Source organism: Quercus suber, unplaced genomic scaffold, assembly GCF_002906115.3.
Source record: "Quercus suber isolate HL8 unplaced genomic scaffold, Cork oak 2.0 scaffold_389, whole genome shotgun sequence".
In the NCBI taxonomy this organism is placed as follows: domain Eukaryota; kingdom Viridiplantae; phylum Streptophyta; class Magnoliopsida; order Fagales; family Fagaceae; genus Quercus; species Quercus suber.
In genome coordinates, this window is record NW_027069841.1 from 407,616 (window position 1) to 426,106 (window position 18,491).

An 18,491-nucleotide genomic window follows, 5' to 3' on the forward strand; every position below is an offset into this window, starting at 1 on the left:
AAAGTTTGCATGTACAGATGTGGTTACTTTAAGCCCTAACTCCTACGTAAAACAAGTAGATATACTTATCACTTTGGTCTTAAAATAAAACAAGTAGATATCTTATTACTATATTTGGGAGGAGTTTTTAACTAATAAGCAGCGCCGGGCGAATATTACTCTAATTAAAGATTTGATAGCATGTATCAAAAAAAGAAAAAAGATTTGATAGCATGCCAGGTCGACAAAAAGGTTAGATATTTTCCGAAATGGGATCCACCTTTTCCAAAATACCGATCCCATGTCACTCTGCAAAAGCTGATCATTGTCCTTCTACACACCTCTCTCTCTCTCTCTCTCTACTTACAATTCAAAAATACAAAATAAAATTACTAAAAAGACACCATTCCCCACGGCCACAGTACCATGTCATTTCATTTCTATAGCTATCTTTAGCTTATAGCTTATAGCTCATCTTGTATTTTTAGGGTTTCTTTCTTTCAACAAGCAGAGAGAGAGAGAGAGAGAGAGAGAGAGAGAAATGGTGAGCCCTGGATCGCGACGAATCGGAGAGACCGTACCCTGCGATTTCTGCAGTGAGCAAATCGCGGTTCTCTACTGTAGAGCCGACTCGGCCAAGCTCTGCTTGTTCTGTGACCAGCACGTTCACTCGGCGAATCTTCTTTCGCGGAAGCATCTCCGGTCACAGATCTGCGATAACTGTAGCTCTGAACCGGTTTCCGTTCGGTGCTCCACGGATAACCTTGTGCTTTGCCAGGAGTGTGATTTGGACGCTCACGGTAGTTGCTCTGTGTCGGCCTCGCACGATCGGAGCCCAATCGAAGGCTTCTCTGGCTGCCCCTCAGCTCTCGACCTCGCTTCCCTTTGGGGCTTAGATCTCGATGATAAGAAGGCGAATCAATCCGCGCCGTCCATCCAGGACTGGTGCGGCGGCGGCGGTCAAGATTTGTTCATGCCTTCGTCGGCGTGGATGTTCAACAACGACTATAACAACAACAGCAAATCGAGCGCGGGATTGTGTTATCAGGACTTGGTTGTTCCCAACGACAGCGGCGGCGGCGGCGCGATTCTCGGCGTGAATTGCGGGGGGGTCGTAACCGCTTCGAAGAGCTGCGGGAAGCAGAGACACGTAATTTATAAGCAGCTGGTGGAGCTTTTCAAGAGGGATTTACCTTGTGGTGGTGGCGATAACGGAGGAGTTGATTTTGAGAATGGCGGCGGCGATGATGATCATGGAGTTGTGGGCTCCGCTAATAGTGGTGGTGGTGGTGTTCTTCAAGTTCAACAATCGGTGCAGCAGCAGCAGCAGCAACAGCAACAAACGGTGCCGTTTACGACTTTGCTTACGATGCCAACGACGTCGCACGTGGATTTGAAGGAAACCGATCATCGCGCTGTGAATCGGGAGATGCTGTGGGATTGTGATCGCAATGCTCAGAGTACTCAGGTAATGTTTCGAATCTATATATATATATATATAAATTGTTTATTTATTTGACTGGTTATTGTGATTCTTGCTAAGACGTATGGCCTATTTGGATAGAGGGAGAAGAAGAGAGAATGGAGAGGAGTGAGTAGAGTTAGTAAAAAATAAGTTAATTATGCTAAATTTACTTTACTCTCCATCTTTTTCCTCAATTCAAACGGACCATTAAAGAATATGCTAAACTTGTGGCCATAGTTGACTTTTGAAGACTTTAGCTTCTGAGGTTTTTGCTAATGAAATTTTCTTTAAAACGTTACCTGAAACTATAAGAACCTCGTGATTTGGTTAGTTATATTCTCAGGACAAGTATGCCTTTTGAGTGCCGATTTTGAAACCTCAAAGGGGTGGTCTAGTGGTTCCCACTTCCCAAGACCTCATGAGGTCCATGGGGGAAGAGATTCCCTCATGTGATCATATGTGTGGGACAGGGAATAGTCAGACGCTCGAGGAGCTTTGGATACTCACGTTAACAATTTGAAACTTGGTATGAACTAAAAATTTAGTATTTTACAAATCTAAAGGTGTAGTTAATTAAAATCAGTTATCATTCTTTATTAAATGGAATTAGATTTTAAATGATGTTGTGCTATGTCACTCTTTATATTTGTGCTCAATGAAATTGACCATGACTATGTAACTGGGGAAAAAGCATTCATCATGGTGAGCCAAATTGTCTCTCATGATTGAAGTACCTGTAATTGCTTTGTTGCTTATATTTGTTAGCGCTTTTTGTTTTTTGCTTTTTTGGAATTCAGAACTTTTGTTGTTTAAAGTCTTCAAATTGTTATTGAAACTTAAAGCTTTCCTTGGTTTCCCCCAAGGTCATATATGTATTCTTGATGCTTCCTATTTATTTGTTTTGAGTTACTAATTGTCTAATTATGATGGTATGAAAACACCAGTTGTGTGCCCAAAATGATTTTACCCTAACTTGCTGTTCTCTTGTAGATATGGGATTTTAATCTAGGGCAGTTGAGAGGTCATGAAGAACCTGGTATACTGGAAGTTGCCTATGGTGGAAATGATGCAGGCTTTATGATAAAAAATATAGGTGAACTCTTGAAAGAATCCTCTTTGGCTAATGCAAAAATGTTGGGAGATATGTACCCAATGAATTGCCCTGTTACGCATGATGATATGGCATTTAATGTAAGTCATTCTGACGGCGTTAATATTTAAATTATAATGAATCTGTTTTAGGGGGATTTTTTCGGCAAAATTTGCTAGTTGGATTGATTTTAAGAATTTTTTGGGTGAACAGCACACGCGTGAAACTAATTTGTTAGTTGGACTGTTTTTGAAAATCGAGTTTAAGAAAATCGAGTTCCAACCCATTTTTCTCTTGCCCGCACCCTGTCAGTGACTAAAAAAAAAAAAGTGGAAGTCGAGTTTAAGAAACTCGAGTTGCATTTGCACAGAAGTCGAGTTTCTTAAACTCGACTTCCACTTTTTTTTTTTGGAAACAGTCTGACTAACGATATAGTTTCAAGCACATTTTGCTCACAAAAAAACTTCTAAAAATCAGTCTATTTAGCAAATTTTGCCGGATTTTTTCAGTCACTTTTTTTTGGATGAATGAGTAATTTCATTTCCAAGGATAAGAAAAACAGATAGAAGATAGAAGTACAATCAGAATAGCAGGCAGCATTCAGCTGCAAACTACAATCCTATCCACATCAACAAAACAGATCATACAACTTATTTGGCACCTCTAAACAAAGCACTCTTTTACATTTACATAAAAATTGACAAAATTATACCCCATTAACAACACAGGACATGTTTAGTATAGAATTGATGATCTTGCACACTCTAGCCCTTGCTCTCATTTCATCTTTAATCAATCTGACAATCACACCTTTCATTCAAGAGAAGTGCATGGGCTATACGTGATAATCTTTCGTCTTATTTTGTTTACATTCCATGATTCAATCCAGTGTATGTGGAATGAAGGAATATAATCCAGTTTCAAAAGGAAAATGGAGGTGGTGGCTGACCAATCACTGTATTGAATGGCTCGTATCATTTCCATGTTTTGTGTGAAGAAATGTTATTTTTGCGTATGAACAAATTGATTGAGAGTAATAAATTAACAAAAGGTATCTTGTTGGTAGACTATTTATGTGGTTTATTATTGTCATATGTCCCTCATTTTTCAGACATTAAGGTTTGTGGGAAGAACATGATTTGGTAGATTGATTGGTATAGCTTAATTAAATTGCATCAACCTCCAGATATATTACTGCACTGTCTACATCATATTCCTGTTTGAAATGTTGCTGTACTAAGACAAGAGGCCTGTAGAGAGTATTTACAAGTCTTACTTGGATATGCAGAACAACTCAAATAACCCAACAGCAAGCCAGGGGCCAGCAACATCTGAAAGTAACAACCTACCTGTAGGAAGGTCAGAATCAGTTTCAGCATTTGGTAAAGCAAGAGGTTCCAGTGGCTCCAAAGACATCCACTATGTGGAGCAACCGTTTCTTGTGAGAGTTGATTCTGTGCAAACAGCAGCTACAACCAAGGCTGACATGGAGCTGTTGGCAAAGAACAGAGGCAATGCCATGCAGCGTTACAAGGAGAAGAAGAAAACCCGAAGGTATGCATTCATTTGGTTGTTTTCTTCTCCATCTTCTTTCACTACTATTTTCTCAAATAAAACATTTTCTGAACATTTGAACTATTTCATGGATAGATATGATAAGCACATAAGGTACGAGTCAAGAAAAGCAAGAGCTGATACCAGGAAGCGAGTGAAGGGTCGATTTGTGAAGGCTAGTGAAGCTCCTGATGGTTGTTAAAGTCCACGCTGAGATGAGCTTCTCCTTGCCTATTGTCTGTAGATATATCTCATAATCCTCCCACAGTAAATGTATAATTCTGCAGTCAATTTTCTTGCATTAAAGATTATCTCTCTCTCTCTCTCTCTCTCTCTCTTATGAAAACGTACACACTGTATGCACGTACATGAATTCCTCCCTGCTTTTACTCAACTCTTTTATAAAAAAACTAGCCTCTAAGCATGTGCGTTGTGCGTGCTCACAGGCTCTTCTAATTTTTTTTTTTCCTTATATAAAACAAAACTTTCTTATATACTAATTCAGGGTTGATGCATTATCCGGTCACTATAATTCCTAAGGGAGTGATGATATGTAGGAATTATAGTGATCAGATAATGAATCAACCTTGAATTAGTATATAAGAAAATTTTGATCTTAAAAACTAATAAAAATAAAAATAGAAGAGTTTCTGAGCATATGCAACGTGTGTGCTTAGAGGTTAGTATTTTTAATTGAAATTCTCAATACTCTCATAACCTAATACAATAACTAAAACAACAATAAAAAACGTAATAATGTCAAAGTATAGACATCACAGATCTACAACACTAAAAGTGAGAACGCATCACTCATAGTCATTAACTAACATGAAAATTATCTAATTTTTCATGCCACATGTCATCACATTCCTAGGAATTATGGTGTTCATATAATGCATCAACTCTAAATTAGTATTTAAGAAATTTTTGTACTTTACGGGAAAAAAAAAAAAAAATTTTTTTTGGATGAATGAGTAATTTCATTTCCAAGGATAAGAAAAACAGATAGAAGATAGAAGTACAATCAGAATAGCAGGCAGCATTCAGCTGCAAACTACAATCCTATCCACATCAACAAAACAGATCATACAACTTATTTGGCACCTCTAAACAAAGCACTCTTTTACATTTACATAAAAATTGACAAAATTATACCCCATTAACAACACAGGACATGTTTAGTATAGAATTGATGATCTTGCACACTCTAGCCCTTGCTCTCATTTCATCTTTAATCAATCTGACAATCACACCTTTCATTCAAGAGAAGTGCATGGGCTATACGTGATAATCTTTCGTCTTATTTTGTTTACATTCCATGATTCAATCCAGTGTATGTGGAATGAAGGAATATAATCCAGTTTCAAAAGGAAAATGGAGGTGGTGGCTGACCAATCACTGTATTGAATGGCTCGTATCATTTCCATGTTTTGTGTGAAGAAATGTTATTTTTGCGTATGAACAAATTGATTGAGAGTAATAAATTAACAAAAGGTATCTTGTTGGTAGACTATTTATGTGGTTTATTATTGTCATATGTCCCTCATTTTTCAGACATTAAGGTTTGTGGGAAGAACATGATTTGGTAGATTGATTGGTATAGCTTAATTAAATTGCATCAACCTCCAGATATATTACTGCACTGTCTACATCATATTCCTGTTTGAAATGTTGCTGTACTAAGACAAGAGGCCTGTAGAGAGTATTTACAAGTCTTACTTGGATATGCAGAACAACTCAAATAACCCAACAGCAAGCCAGGGGCCAGCAACATCTGAAAGTAACAACCTACCTGTAGGAAGGTCAGAATCAGTTTCAGCATTTGGTAAAGCAAGAGGTTCCAGTGGCTCCAAAGACATCCACTATGTGGAGCAACCGTTTCTTGTGAGAGTTGATTCTGTGCAAACAGCAGCTACAACCAAGGCTGACATGGAGCTGTTGGCAAAGAACAGAGGCAATGCCATGCAGCGTTACAAGGAGAAGAAGAAAACCCGAAGGTATGCATTCATTTGGTTGTTTTCTTCTCCATCTTCTTTCACTACTATTTTCTCAAATAAAACATTTTCTGAACATTTGAACTATTTCATGGATAGATATGATAAGCACATAAGGTACGAGTCAAGAAAAGCAAGAGCTGATACCAGGAAGCGAGTGAAGGGTCGTTTTGTGAAGGCTAGTGAAGCTCCTGATGGTTGTTAAAGTCCACGCTGAGATGAGCTTCTCCTTGCCTATTGTCTGTAGATATATCTCATAATCCTCCCACAGTAAATGTATAATTCTGCAGTCAATTTTCTTGCATTAAAGATTATCTCTCTCTCTCTCTCTCTCTCTCTCTTATGAAAACGTACACACTGTATGCACGTACATGAATTCCTCCCTGCTTTTACTCAACTCTTTTATAAAAAAACTAGCCTCTAAGCATGTGCGTTGTGCGTGCTCACAGGCTCTTCTAATTTTTTTTTTTTTTCCTTATATAAAACAAAACTTTCTTATATACTAATTCAGGGTTGATGCATTATCCGGTCACCATAATTCCTAAGGGAGTGATGATATGTAGGAATTATAGTGATCAAATAATGAATCAACCTTGAATTAGTATATAAGAAAATTTTGATCTTAAAAACTAATAAAAATAAAAATAGAAGAGTTTCTGAGCATGTGCAACGTGTGTGCTTAGAGTTAGTATTTTTAATTGAAATTCTCAATACTCTCATAACCTAATACAATAACTAAAACAACAATAAAAAACGTAATAATGTCAAAGTATAGACATCACAGATCTACAACACTAAAAGTGAGAACGCATCACTCATAGTCATTAACTAACATGAAAATTATCTAATTTTTCATGCCACATGTCATCACATTCCTAGGAATTATGGTGTTCATATAATGCATCAACTCTAAATTAGTATTTAAGAAATTTTTGTACTTTACGGAAAAAAAAAAAAAAAAAAAAGCAACTAAACACACATATGTGGCGTTTGGTACGGGGAAACAGAGGCAATGCCATGCAGCGTTACAAGGAGAAGAAGAAAACCCGAAGGTATGCATTCATTTGGTTGTTTTCTTCTCCATCTTCTTTCACTACTATTTTCTCAAATAAAACATTTTCTGAACATTTGAACTATTTCATGGATAGATATGATAAGCACATAAGGTACGAGTCAAGAAAAGCAAGAGCTGATACCAGGAAGCGAGTGAAGGGTCGATTTGTGAAGGCTAGTGAAGCTCCTGATGGTTGTTAAAGTCCACGCTGAGATGAGCTTCTCCTTGCCTATTGTCTGTAGATATATCTCATAATCCTCCCACAGTAAATGTATAATTCTGCAGTCAATTTTCTTGCATTAAAGATTATCTCTCTCTCTCTCTCTCTCTCTCTCTCTCTCTCTTATGAAAACGTACATGAATTCCTCCCTGCTTTTACTCAACTCTTTTATAAAAAAACTAGCCTCTAAGCATGTGCGTTGTGCGTGCTCACAGGCTCTTCTAATTTTTTTTTTTCCTTATATAAAACAAAACTTTCTTATATACTAATTCAGGGTTGATGCATTATCCGGTCACTATAATTCCTAAGGGAGTGATGATATGTAGGAATTATAGTGATCAGATAATGAATCAACCTTGAATTAGTATATAAGAAAATTTTGATCTTAAAAACTAATAAAAATAAAAATAGAAGAGTTTCTGAGCATATGCAACGTGTGTGCTTAGAGGTTAGTATTTTTAATTGAAATTCTCAATACTCTCATAACCTAATACAATAACTAAAACAACAATAAAAAACGTAATAATGTCAAAGTATAGACATCACAGATCTACAACACTAAAAGTGAGAACGCATCACTCATAGTCATTAACTAACATGAAAATTATCTAATTTTTCATGCCACATGTCATCACATTCCTAGGAATTATGGTGTTCATATAATGCATCAACTCTAAATTAGTATTTAAGAAATTTTTGTACTTTACGGGAAAAAAAAAAAAAAGCAACTAAACACACATAATATGCTGCTTAGAGGTTAGTATTTTTAATTGAAAATCTCAATACTTTAATAATATAATACAATAACTAATACAACAACGGAAACATAATAATGTCAAGGTATAATACATCTACAACCCAAAAAGTGAGTGCGCAGCACTCACAGTCATTAACTAACATGAAAATTATCGAATTTTTTTCAAAGATTTTTACTCTAAACAATCTATATAAAAGAAATAGTGATATAATACTTTTGAGATTATCTTCAATTCTTCAATAAGCTCTAGAAAAATTTTAAGATTTATTATTAAAAAAAAAAAATCAGAGCCTATTATCAGCCAAATCTTTTTCCTAATCAATTAAATTCTTAAAAGAATTGGAAAATAAAAGAATGATTTGGAATTGAAATTTAAGAATGCACTTAGATTTGGGGTGTAAATTAGACAGGATTAAAATAAAGTAGAATAAAGAGAGAGATACATACCTAACTTTTTCTATTATCTTAATGATAATAGAAGGTTTCTTAACAACTTTTAATGAGAAAAGCTAATAGATTTCATAACTAAATATCAATATTTAAGTGTAAAATCCGACCTAAGATGAAATTATGCCATAAATAATCTAGGAAAAACTTAACAGAGAAATAAATCCGAATCCAAAACATAAAAAATAAATAAATAAATAAATATAATTAGAACATCATATATAAGCTTCATTAATCCAGTGAAACCACACTCCACAGTTGCTTCCCTTACATACATTCCAATGATAGTAGAAAAAGATGTTAAATCAATCTGACAAAATTCTATTTGACTTGAAAGGAAATAAAAAATAAAAAATAAAAAATAAAATCTTCAAAATCAAAAATTGAATTTCATTAAAAAAAAAAAAAAAAAAAAAAGCACCTTGAAAGTCCTAACTAAGCCAAAAGAAAAAAAAAAAAAAAATTCAAATTAACAAATCTATATCCTCAGGCAAGTCTTTCAACCATACTCATTTCAAATCTGTATCCTAAGGCAAGTCTTTCATCCGCTGGTTGTTTTTGATGCTCCTTGAGCAGCTTTCTAATAATGTTCAGTCTAGTTTCTCAAAAAAATAATAAATATCAAATCTAAAATTCAACTAAACTGAGAATTCCAAACTATTTTTTTAATAAAAAAGGTACATTTTTCTTGCCTTTCATCACAAAATTTGTGTCACCTTTGCTCCCAAAGATGATACCTGTGATATTAAAATGATATATAAACAATGAAGAAAGACATCAGAACCCATTATCGACCAAATCCTTGCTTACCTAATCAATTAAAATTCTTTTATATGTAAAACTAAAAAAAAAAAAAAAAAAAAAAACTCACCTAGATTTAGAGAACTTAGATTTGGAGTGTGAAATCAAATGATCCAATCAGTGATAACTGTTTTAAACGTGGAGTTCTCCATGAAATTGTATTGATTTTAACTTTTGAATTTTGGGGAAAAGTTGACGGTGAGGAGTTGTAATTTTGTTGTTCTTAAAAATTATCCTGTCCATTGTTGTGATAATGGATAGGAATGAGTTCTTTTTTTTTTTTTTTTTTTTTTAAATAACCTTATATAGTTGAAATATTTGAATTCAAATAGAAATAGAATAAAGCAAACATTTGAATAAAATAGTAGTAACCATTTTTTCTGGGTAGTGGGTTTTCGGTGGAGTTAATTAAGAGGCTGTTTGGTTCACTAGTTTTCATGACTCAATTCTCTTTTTTCATATCTCAATTCTAAAAATGGTGGAACCCATAGCAAAATACTCGTTTGCTGCACAATTTTTTTGTTTTCATAACTCTATTTCCAATACTCAATTCTCTACTTTTTGAGTTATGAGTTGTGCAAACTAAAAACAACTTTTGGCTGTTTTTAGTTTCCAATTCTCATAACTCAATGGCATTTTTGTAATTAAACACACATGAGGGACCCACTGTCATAAATTCAGCTGCACCTTTTGACTCCCTTTTCACTTTTTTTTTTCCTTTCCTCCTGGGTTGTCTTCTCCACTCCTCCTGGTTTGTTTGTTTGTTTGTTTTGTTTTTTTTGTTTTTTTCACTGGGTTCACCGTCCTTCTTTTTTTTTTTTTTTTTTTTTCACCTGGATTCACTGTCCTTGTTCCTTTTTTTTTTTTTTTTTTTAAACTCACTGAACCCAATGAAAAAAAAAAAGAAAAAGAAAAAGCTACAGTGGGTGACAGAAATAAGGCCCACAAATAGTGTGAAAAATATTGAGTGATGGGAAATGAGTGATGGTGCCAAACAAACATGGTATTTTAGAGTGATGAGTGATGAGTGATGAAAATTGAGTGACGAAAATTGAGTGATGAAAAAAGTGGTGCCAAACAGCCTCTAAGTTATTCGAAAATGTTGGTAGATAGCTGATAAGGATTAAAGAGATCGTGATAGAAAACATGATAAGAAATATTGGAATTTTGAAATTCGAAAATTTGCAGTAATTTAGGAACCGTTTAGTGGTTGTAGTCTTGCATTGTGTAGAGTGTAGTGTAGACAACTTTAATTGGATAATTTAGATATACTTAAAAGTTACACAAATTCAAAAAAAAAAAAAAATCGTTCTAAAAAAAAAAAAAATAGTAGCTGTTTAGTAGTGATAGACGTGTTGATGAATTTTAAAAATTGGATGTATTTAGTGCAAATACAGGTAGAAATAGATAATTGTGGTTAACCTTTTAATAAAATTAAAAACCTAATAAGAGAGTGATGGATGTTTTGAAATTTAGTATTTGACGTTGTTGACCTTATTTCTAAAAAAACTCACTATCTATTCATGAGGTGATCATGGTTATAATTTCTTAAAATATTTGTAAGAGAAGTTATTGGATACTTGATGAGGGTATTTTTGACTTAAAAAAAGTCTAGTTGAAGGAGGAGAATTCTCTTCTAGATAGTATAGATTTAAAAAGGAAACTGTTTCCTTTTTTTACACAAAAGAGAGACTCAATGCACAACATGGTTTTAGTGGCCAAGACACTGGGGACGGAGCCAGGATGTTGATTGACTTGAGGGGGGAGTATTAAAAAAATTGAAAATTCACTTAATATCAACATTTTGAAATGTTTAAGAATTTTTGAAAATTGGAATATTAACTGATGGGGGCTCAAGTTAGAAAGGCTCGGCCATGATGGTCGTCCATAATCAAACCACGTCTAGAAAGCTTTGTGAAGAAAGAAGTCTAGGGAGAGCATCGTAGGTGGAAATGCAACTCATTCATAGGTAACAAAGTTATCCAATTTCAGGACGGTCGTCCATGACCCAAGGGCATGGACGACCAGAGAACACTTGGTGAATTCTACGAGAACTTCTCAAAAGGCTTCATGTAATCAAACCATGATGCACTATTCCTAAACTGTGGAGAGGACTCCCCATTATCCGCTCAACGTACCCCATTTTCTCCATTAAGCACACACATCACCCATGATGGTGGTGGATCCAAACAAGTAGACCCACTTCTAACTCTCTATAAAAGAAGAAAGTCCCATTCACCCAAGGTAAGTTCTACTATTCACAATTTCCTATCCTTGTGTTCTAAAGAGAAAACTGACTTAACCGTCGGAGAGTCCTTGGCTGGGTTACACTAGTCACCCTTGACAGTTCTTTCTTTTCTTTTCTAGATCAAAAAGCCACCACCATAGTTCGAAGCATTCCAGCCTACTAAATTTTGTGTATCATCAGTTGGCCTCGTCTTTGGGGAAAGTAGTGAGGAAAAAGTTTCTAAGTGTTAACTTCTTTGTTTTCTAAGACAAAAAGGCTGTATGGTTTGGACTAGGTCGATAGCCACTAGTCTAGGACATCAGAAGAGTGGAAACACCTCCAGTCACCAAAATTGTGCACCAGCACCCCTGATGATCATCCAACAACAGTTGCAGTCCATGGCAGCTGCGATGGTAGAGTTGATGCAACATAACCAAGAGTTAATTAGAGAAGTTGATAGACAATGTAAAAAATGATGTGGTGAAGAACAGGGCCGAAATTCAGAAAATGAAGGGGCTAAGAACAATGCAGAAGGAGATTAGTCCAGAGGTACCGTTACTCGTAGGGTACCACATTTGGAAAGGGGGATGGACTAGATGAAAAGAGACATGGAAGAGATGAAGGATTCCATGAGGAGAGCAAATCATGTGAATGACCTTGTCCATAGGACTGATTCCCCCTTCATTGCATCCATCATGAGCCATCCCTTGCCTACCAAGTTTAAAATACCTACCCTAGACTCATATGATGGGATGCGTGATCCTTATGATCACATTGCCACGTTTAAGACAACCATGCAACTCCAAGGCATTTTAGATGAAATCATGTGTAGAACCTTTCCTATAACGTTGAAAGGCCTAGCCAGAGTATGGTTTGGTAAGCTACCATCAAATACCATAACCTCATTCTAGGAGTTAAGTAAGTTGTTCGTTAACAACTTTGTAAGGGGACAAAGGTAGAAGCGTTCCTCGTCTTGCTTGTTAAATATAGAACAAGGATAAAACGAAAGTCTGCATGCTTTCATTAGCCGTTTTAATAGAAAAGCCCTATTGGTGGACAAGATGGATGACAAGATCCTTTTAGCAGCTTTCTACAATGGAGTCAGTTTAAACTTGTTCATCCATAAGTTGTATGACCAGGAGCCACATACGATGGCTGAGTTGATACATTCAACCCAAAATTTCATGAACACAGAAGACGTGATTATTGCCAAGAAAAAGAAGAAAGGTGAACGACTGGAAAATGATTATATACACCATCTAGAGCAAGGTCCTCTTATTAGGATTGGTGCCCTAAAATCCTATTGTATGCCATGTATGAAATTATGTATGACATTATGTTCTAAGTAATAAGCTTGTTTTATTATTATCTAAAATAATGGTAGCATGAATGTTTGGACATTGTCATATAGTCCTTGAGATGCATATTATGTGATTTATGTGATTTAGTCACAGAAGATATACATCACAAGTTCTTTGTAAACTCAAAATCTTAGTTCATAGTCGGTGATGAAATTGAGAATTTTGTTTGCGAAGACTATAACACATCAATTAAGATGATTTGTCTTGATCATGGAAGTGGAGACTTCTAGTTGATATGTTAGTATGTTTTAAGTGTATAAAACATATTGAACTAGACCGCTATGAGATTTATTATTCCATCAACAACTCTCAAACGAATAATAAATCTCACAACTTCTCATTTACATAAACTCTAAATCCTGAGGGAATAGTGAACCTGATCATGAAATGTAAGTTACTTTGATATATCAAGAGTAAGATCTAGATAAACGATCAAAGCCTTAGTATGTTGGGTAACCACACGTAATGTTGAAGGAACACATATTCTTAAGATGTAATTTATAGTCTCTTTATAGAGATATAAAATATTCCGTTGAGATAAGTTTAATGGGTTTGGTTATTCAGAGTATTAGGCCTAACCACGTTAGTAAAGAGTTACTAAAGTTTATATTTTATAAAATTAGATTTCATAAAATATATATGAATAACTTAAAGGATTAAACTGGGTACTCAAGAATCAAGAGGTAGTAATTTACAAAGTGACAGTTACACTTTATGATTTTGTATTACTACGAATACTTTCATGAAGGGGTAAAATGTTTAATAAAGTCTTGGGATATAATTTATTAATAAGGCCTAGAGTGCAATTTTATTTATATAGTGGTATTAAATATAATTAATGGTAACTTTGCGCTTGTCAAGAGTTGACAAATAAGTCTAAAACCCATTAAAGCTAGAGCTTTATTTGTCCCTTTTGGTCCCACTCCAAGCCACACACTAAAACCCAGGTGGGTTGGCCCAAAAGGCTAATCCAATTAGATAATCAGTTATTTATTTAATAAGAGTTATTAAATAAAGGTAACTGCCCAAGTGCAAAATATATATATGTGTGATTAAAAAGAAGAAGGAATAAGAGTTCTTATCAAGATAGACACTTGATTATTCTCTTGAAAGATCACATATAGAACTAATTGAGAGATCACACATCTTGGGCATACTATGGAATTGGAGTGAAGAATGAAAGACATCTCAAGACCGATCTTCATTTGTTTTGAATTTCATTGCATCAAGGTACGCTCTCTCATTCTTTGTTTCCAAAACTCAGATGTTACATGCTATTTACATGAATGAAGTAGATCCATTCATATTCTGCTACGCGTTTTTTGTATGAGATACAAAACTATATTTTCCATGTGTTTTTCCAACAATTAGTATCAGAGCGATCTTCAATCTCATGTTTGCATAACATGTTGAGTGAGTTTTAGAATCAAAGAAAACTGTTTTCATGATTTTGAAATCTCTACAGTAGATTTTTCTACATTTTAGTTTTAGAACTATGGTTTGATAAAACTAATATTGATGTTATGATGTTGTTTAAGTTTGATTTTAACCATGCCATATTGAACTTTAATACTATAGCATTAATGAAATTCAGTTTTGATCTCAATCTCATGTTGATATGATCAAGAAACTATGTTTTGTTCAAGTGAAACGTCAAAAAATGTTTACCAGAAAAATCTAAAAAATTCAATTTCATGAGTTTCAACCGATCGAGAATTCCTTTCGATCAATTGAATGTTCCTTTTGATCGATTGAATAGGAATGGAGAATAGATTGAGTCATCTAGAAACTTTATGATGAATTTCCTCAGTTTTTCGATCGATTGACAATTCCTTTTGATCGATTGGATTTGCCTTTCGGTCGATCGAACAGGAATCAAGAGTCAATCAAGTCATCTAGAAACTTTGAAATGGATTTATTGAATATTTCGATTGATCGAGAAATACCTTCGACCAATCGAATGAACAGTTTTTTGAAATTTCATTAAATTTTAAAACATAGATAAAGTATAAAGTTGTGTGTGATGAGATTACACATGTTTTCCAAATAAAAACCTTTCATTTAAAATTTCTAGTGGGAGAGAGATTCAAAGGTTGAACCTCACAACCTTCATTGCCGATTTATAGTAGTGTGATTAAAGCACCTCACCTTGGCGTATATGCCTTGCTCTCAACGGAGGGTGTTTAATTCATGGTACTACAGATTAAACCTTTTAATGATGGATGATATGTGTTCTTACATAAAGAATGACCACGCTACCGTGGCGTTACTTGATGACTCACATAGATTTCAGGCAATGGTGTACACTAGACTGAGTTTAATATTAACCTCCTTACGGAGCTATGTCATTAATACTTAGAGGCTAAAGGGAAAACGACATATTATTAGTGTTTGATAAGAGTTATCATGACAGCACTAATAATGAGAATCGTTCTTAATCAATCATAGTGTTTATAAGGTTCCATATTTTATATTATGGTTTTATTAAGGTGCCATACTATAAGTTTATATGCTAAATTGATAATGTCTAGTTTATTTATTATATTCATGTTTATTGTTTTTAGATATAATCATGGCATCCTTTAGCCCACTTGTTACTATTCTTAATCAAAACAAGTTGATTGGATCCAACTATGTTGACTGGAAAAGAAATTTAAACATTGTTCTTACTGCTGAAGAGCACAAATTTGTGCTTAATCAACCATGTCCAAACTTTCCTTCATTAGATGCTCCTTCCGAGAAAAAATAGTGATATGATCATTGGTAGAAATCTAATAAGATGCTAAGTGCTATATCCTAACATCTATTTTAAATGTTCTACAGCATCAAATACAGGATGTGGAACTAGCTTCAGACATTATGTTAAGTTTGAAGGAGATGTTTGGTGAGCAAGGTCGTTCAGTTAGGCAAGATACCATGAGGCTTATCTTGAATACCAAAATGGCTCAAGGAACTTTAGTAAGAGAACATTGTCTTAAAATGATCTCTTATCTAAATACACTGAAGGTTTTAGGTGCCGACATTGATGGAGAATCCCAAGTGAATATGATACTCCAATCCTTGCTAGAATCATTCAAAGAATTCAGAATTAATTATAATATGAACAAAAAGATTTATACCTTGTCTGAATTAATGAATGAATTAGTGGCAGCAGAAGGCATTTTTGGTATAGCTAGTGTTGATGCTAATTTGGCTGAAGCTTCCTCTTCTAAGCCTAAGTCGAGTGGCAAGGGTGGTAAGAAGAAGAAGGACTTCACCAAACAAGATGGTAAACAACTTTCCTTAGGTGTTGACAATAAGGGAAAGAAAAAGAAAAAGGACTACACCAAAGAAAAATGTTTCCATTGCAGTGAGAAAGGTTATTGGAAGAGGAACTGTCCAAAATTCATAGCTGATAAAAATAAAGGTGTGATGAGATCATTCCTTCTTGAAATTTGTTTAGTACATAATCCCACGGATGCCTGGTGTGTGGATTGAGGTTCTACTAATCATATTTGCAATACTTTGTAGGGGTTCTAGGAAACCAAAAAGCCAAATGAAGGGGAACTATTTCTTACTTTGGCTGATGGGAGCAAAATTTTAGTTGTAGCTATTGGAGTGTTTAACTTATGCTTTGATTCTAGGATTTTAATATTGGAAGACTATTTGTATGTACCTAACGTTTGTAGGAATTTAATTTCTACAACTTATTTAGGTAAACATGGATATTATGTTATCTTGAAAGACAATGTTGTAATAAAGAAGGATAAAGTGTTTATCTGTTCTGGCAATGTTGTTGATGGTCTTTATATTATAAATCCTGATAAGCATGAATTATACAATTTTAAATTAGATAATAATTCACATGTAAGATCATTAAAGAAAAAGTTTCCTTTCTACTAGTGATTCATATCTTTGGCATTTACGTTTGGGTCATATTAATTCAAATAGGATCCAAAGACTGGTGAAAGATGGGCTTTTAGAACCATTAGATTTTAATGAATTCCCAGTCTGCTAATCCTGCTTGAAGGTAAAATGACGAAACGACCTTTTAATGCAAAAGGATATAGAGCCAAATATTTGCTAGAACTAGTACATTCAGATGTATGTGGTCCTTTGTCTAACCAAGCAAGAGGTGGCTATGAGTATTTCATTACTTTCACTGATGAATACTCTAGATTTGGTTATGTGTACCTAATGAAACGGAAGTCCGAAACTTTTGAAAAGTTCAAAGAATTCAGGGTTGAAGTTAATAATCAATTAGGTAAACGCATAAAGGCCATTTGATTTGATCATGGTGGTGAATACCTTCTTGGGGATTTCAAGGATTACTTAACTGAAAATGAGATTATATCCCAGTTGACTACACTTGGAACACCACAACAAAATGGTATAGTAGAAAGAAGGAATAGGACTCTTTTAGATATGGTATGATCTATGTTGAGTTATTCAACTCTACCAATTTCTTTTTGGGGGTATGCATTAGGTACAACAATGCATCTTTAAAATTTAGTTCCATTAAAATCTGTTCCCAAAACACCTATGGAATTGTGGAGTGGGCGCAAGCCTAGTATGAGATACCTCCACATTTGGGGTTGTCCAGAACACGTGCTAAAAAGGAAACCTGATAAATTGGAACCAGAGTCATAAGTATGTTTACTTGTGGGTTATCCAAAAGAAACTAGGGGTTATTTATTCTATAGTCGTAATGATAAAAATATGTTTGTTAGTACAAATGCCAAATTTCTAGAAAATGACTATATGAATGATTATACTCCAAAGAGTAGAGTTGTCTTAGCTGAAATGAATGAACCTATAATTGAGCAATCAATGGATGAAACTAGGAATGATGTGGTTGTATCGGATACACCACAAGATATTACTCATAAGATGACAAGTACACAAGAGCCTCATCATAGTGGGAGGATTATTAGTCCACCTATAAGATTTATAGGTCTGGGAGAAACTTATGAAGCTATCTCAAAAAAGGCTGAATCTGATCCTTACACTTATGAAGAGGCAATGAAAGATACAGATTCACATCAATAGGTCAAAGCTATGAAATCTGAATTGAATTCTATGTATTCCAATCAACTTTGAGATCTTGTAAAGGTGCCTAATGACATTAAACCTATTGGCTGCAAATGGGTTTACAAGAGGAAGAGAGGGATAGATGGAAAGGTTGAAACCTTTAAGGCAAGACTAGTGGTAAAAGAGTATACAAAAAAAGAAGTTATTGACTATAAGGAAACTTTTTCGCTGGTAGCCATGCTTAAATCTATTAGAATTCTCTTATCCATTGCTATCATTATTATTATGAGATTTGGCAAATAGATGTGAAGACTGCATTTCTAAATGGCAATCTTGATAAAGAAATTTATATGATGCAACCAAAAGGTTTCATAGCAAAGAACCAAGAGCGTATGGTATGTAAGTTGAAAATGTCCATTATGGACTTAAGCAAGCATCTAGATCATGGAACATCAAATTTAATCAAGAAATCAAGTCATTTGGTTTTGAACAAAATCTAGATGAACCATGTGTGTACAAAAGACATCAAGAT

At 34.6% G+C, this 18,491-nt stretch overlaps 2 protein-coding genes and 1 long non-coding RNA gene across 3 annotated transcripts; all 3 read left to right on the plus strand.

Moving 5' to 3' along the window:
* The first annotated feature begins 287 nt into the window (after positions 1–287).
* On the plus strand, positions 288–4,399 carry LOC112038360 (zinc finger protein CONSTANS-LIKE 14). The gene is made up of 4 exons (XM_024071168.2): positions 288–1,447; positions 2,435–2,635; positions 3,823–4,088; positions 4,185–4,399. The coding sequence occupies exons 1-4, from the start codon at positions 521–523 to the stop codon at positions 4,288–4,290; spliced, it is 1,500 nt and encodes a 499-aa protein (XP_023926936.1). The 5' UTR covers positions 288–520; the 3' UTR covers positions 4,291–4,399.
* Positions 4,400–5,571: 1,172 nt separating this feature from the next.
* LOC136062186 (zinc finger protein CONSTANS-LIKE 15-like) lies at positions 5,572–6,396 on the plus strand. Its single transcript, XM_065760967.1, has 2 exons — positions 5,572–6,085; positions 6,182–6,396. The coding sequence occupies exons 1-2, from the start codon at positions 5,814–5,816 to the stop codon at positions 6,285–6,287; spliced, it is 378 nt and encodes a 125-aa protein (XP_065617039.1). The 5' UTR covers positions 5,572–5,813; the 3' UTR covers positions 6,288–6,396.
* Positions 6,397–7,080: 684 nt separating this feature from the next.
* LOC136062189 (uncharacterized) lies at positions 7,081–7,445 on the plus strand. Its single transcript, XR_010624004.1, has 2 exons — positions 7,081–7,134; positions 7,231–7,445. It is a non-coding gene; the product is annotated as an uncharacterized LOC136062189 (long non-coding RNA).
* The last annotated feature ends 11,046 nt before the right edge of the window (positions 7,446–18,491 follow it).

Bases quoted from the DNA above. Each gene is read 5' to 3' on its own strand.
- LOC112038360 (XM_024071168.2), top strand. From the start codon at position 521: ATGGTGAGCCCTGGATCGCGACGAATCGGAGAGACCGTACCCTGCGAT. The intron at 1,448-2,434 runs GTAATGTTTCGA...GTTCTCTTGTAG, and splicing joins GCAATGCTCAGAGTACTCAG to ATATGGGATTTTAATCTAGG. The intron at 4,089-4,184 runs GTATGCATTCAT...TTTCATGGATAG, and splicing joins GAGAAGAAGAAAACCCGAAG to ATATGATAAGCACATAAGGT.
- LOC136062186 (XM_065760967.1), top strand. From the start codon at position 5,814: ATGCAGAACAACTCAAATAACCCAACAGCAAGCCAGGGGCCAGCAACA. The intron at 6,086-6,181 runs GTATGCATTCAT...TTTCATGGATAG, and splicing joins GAGAAGAAGAAAACCCGAAG to ATATGATAAGCACATAAGGT.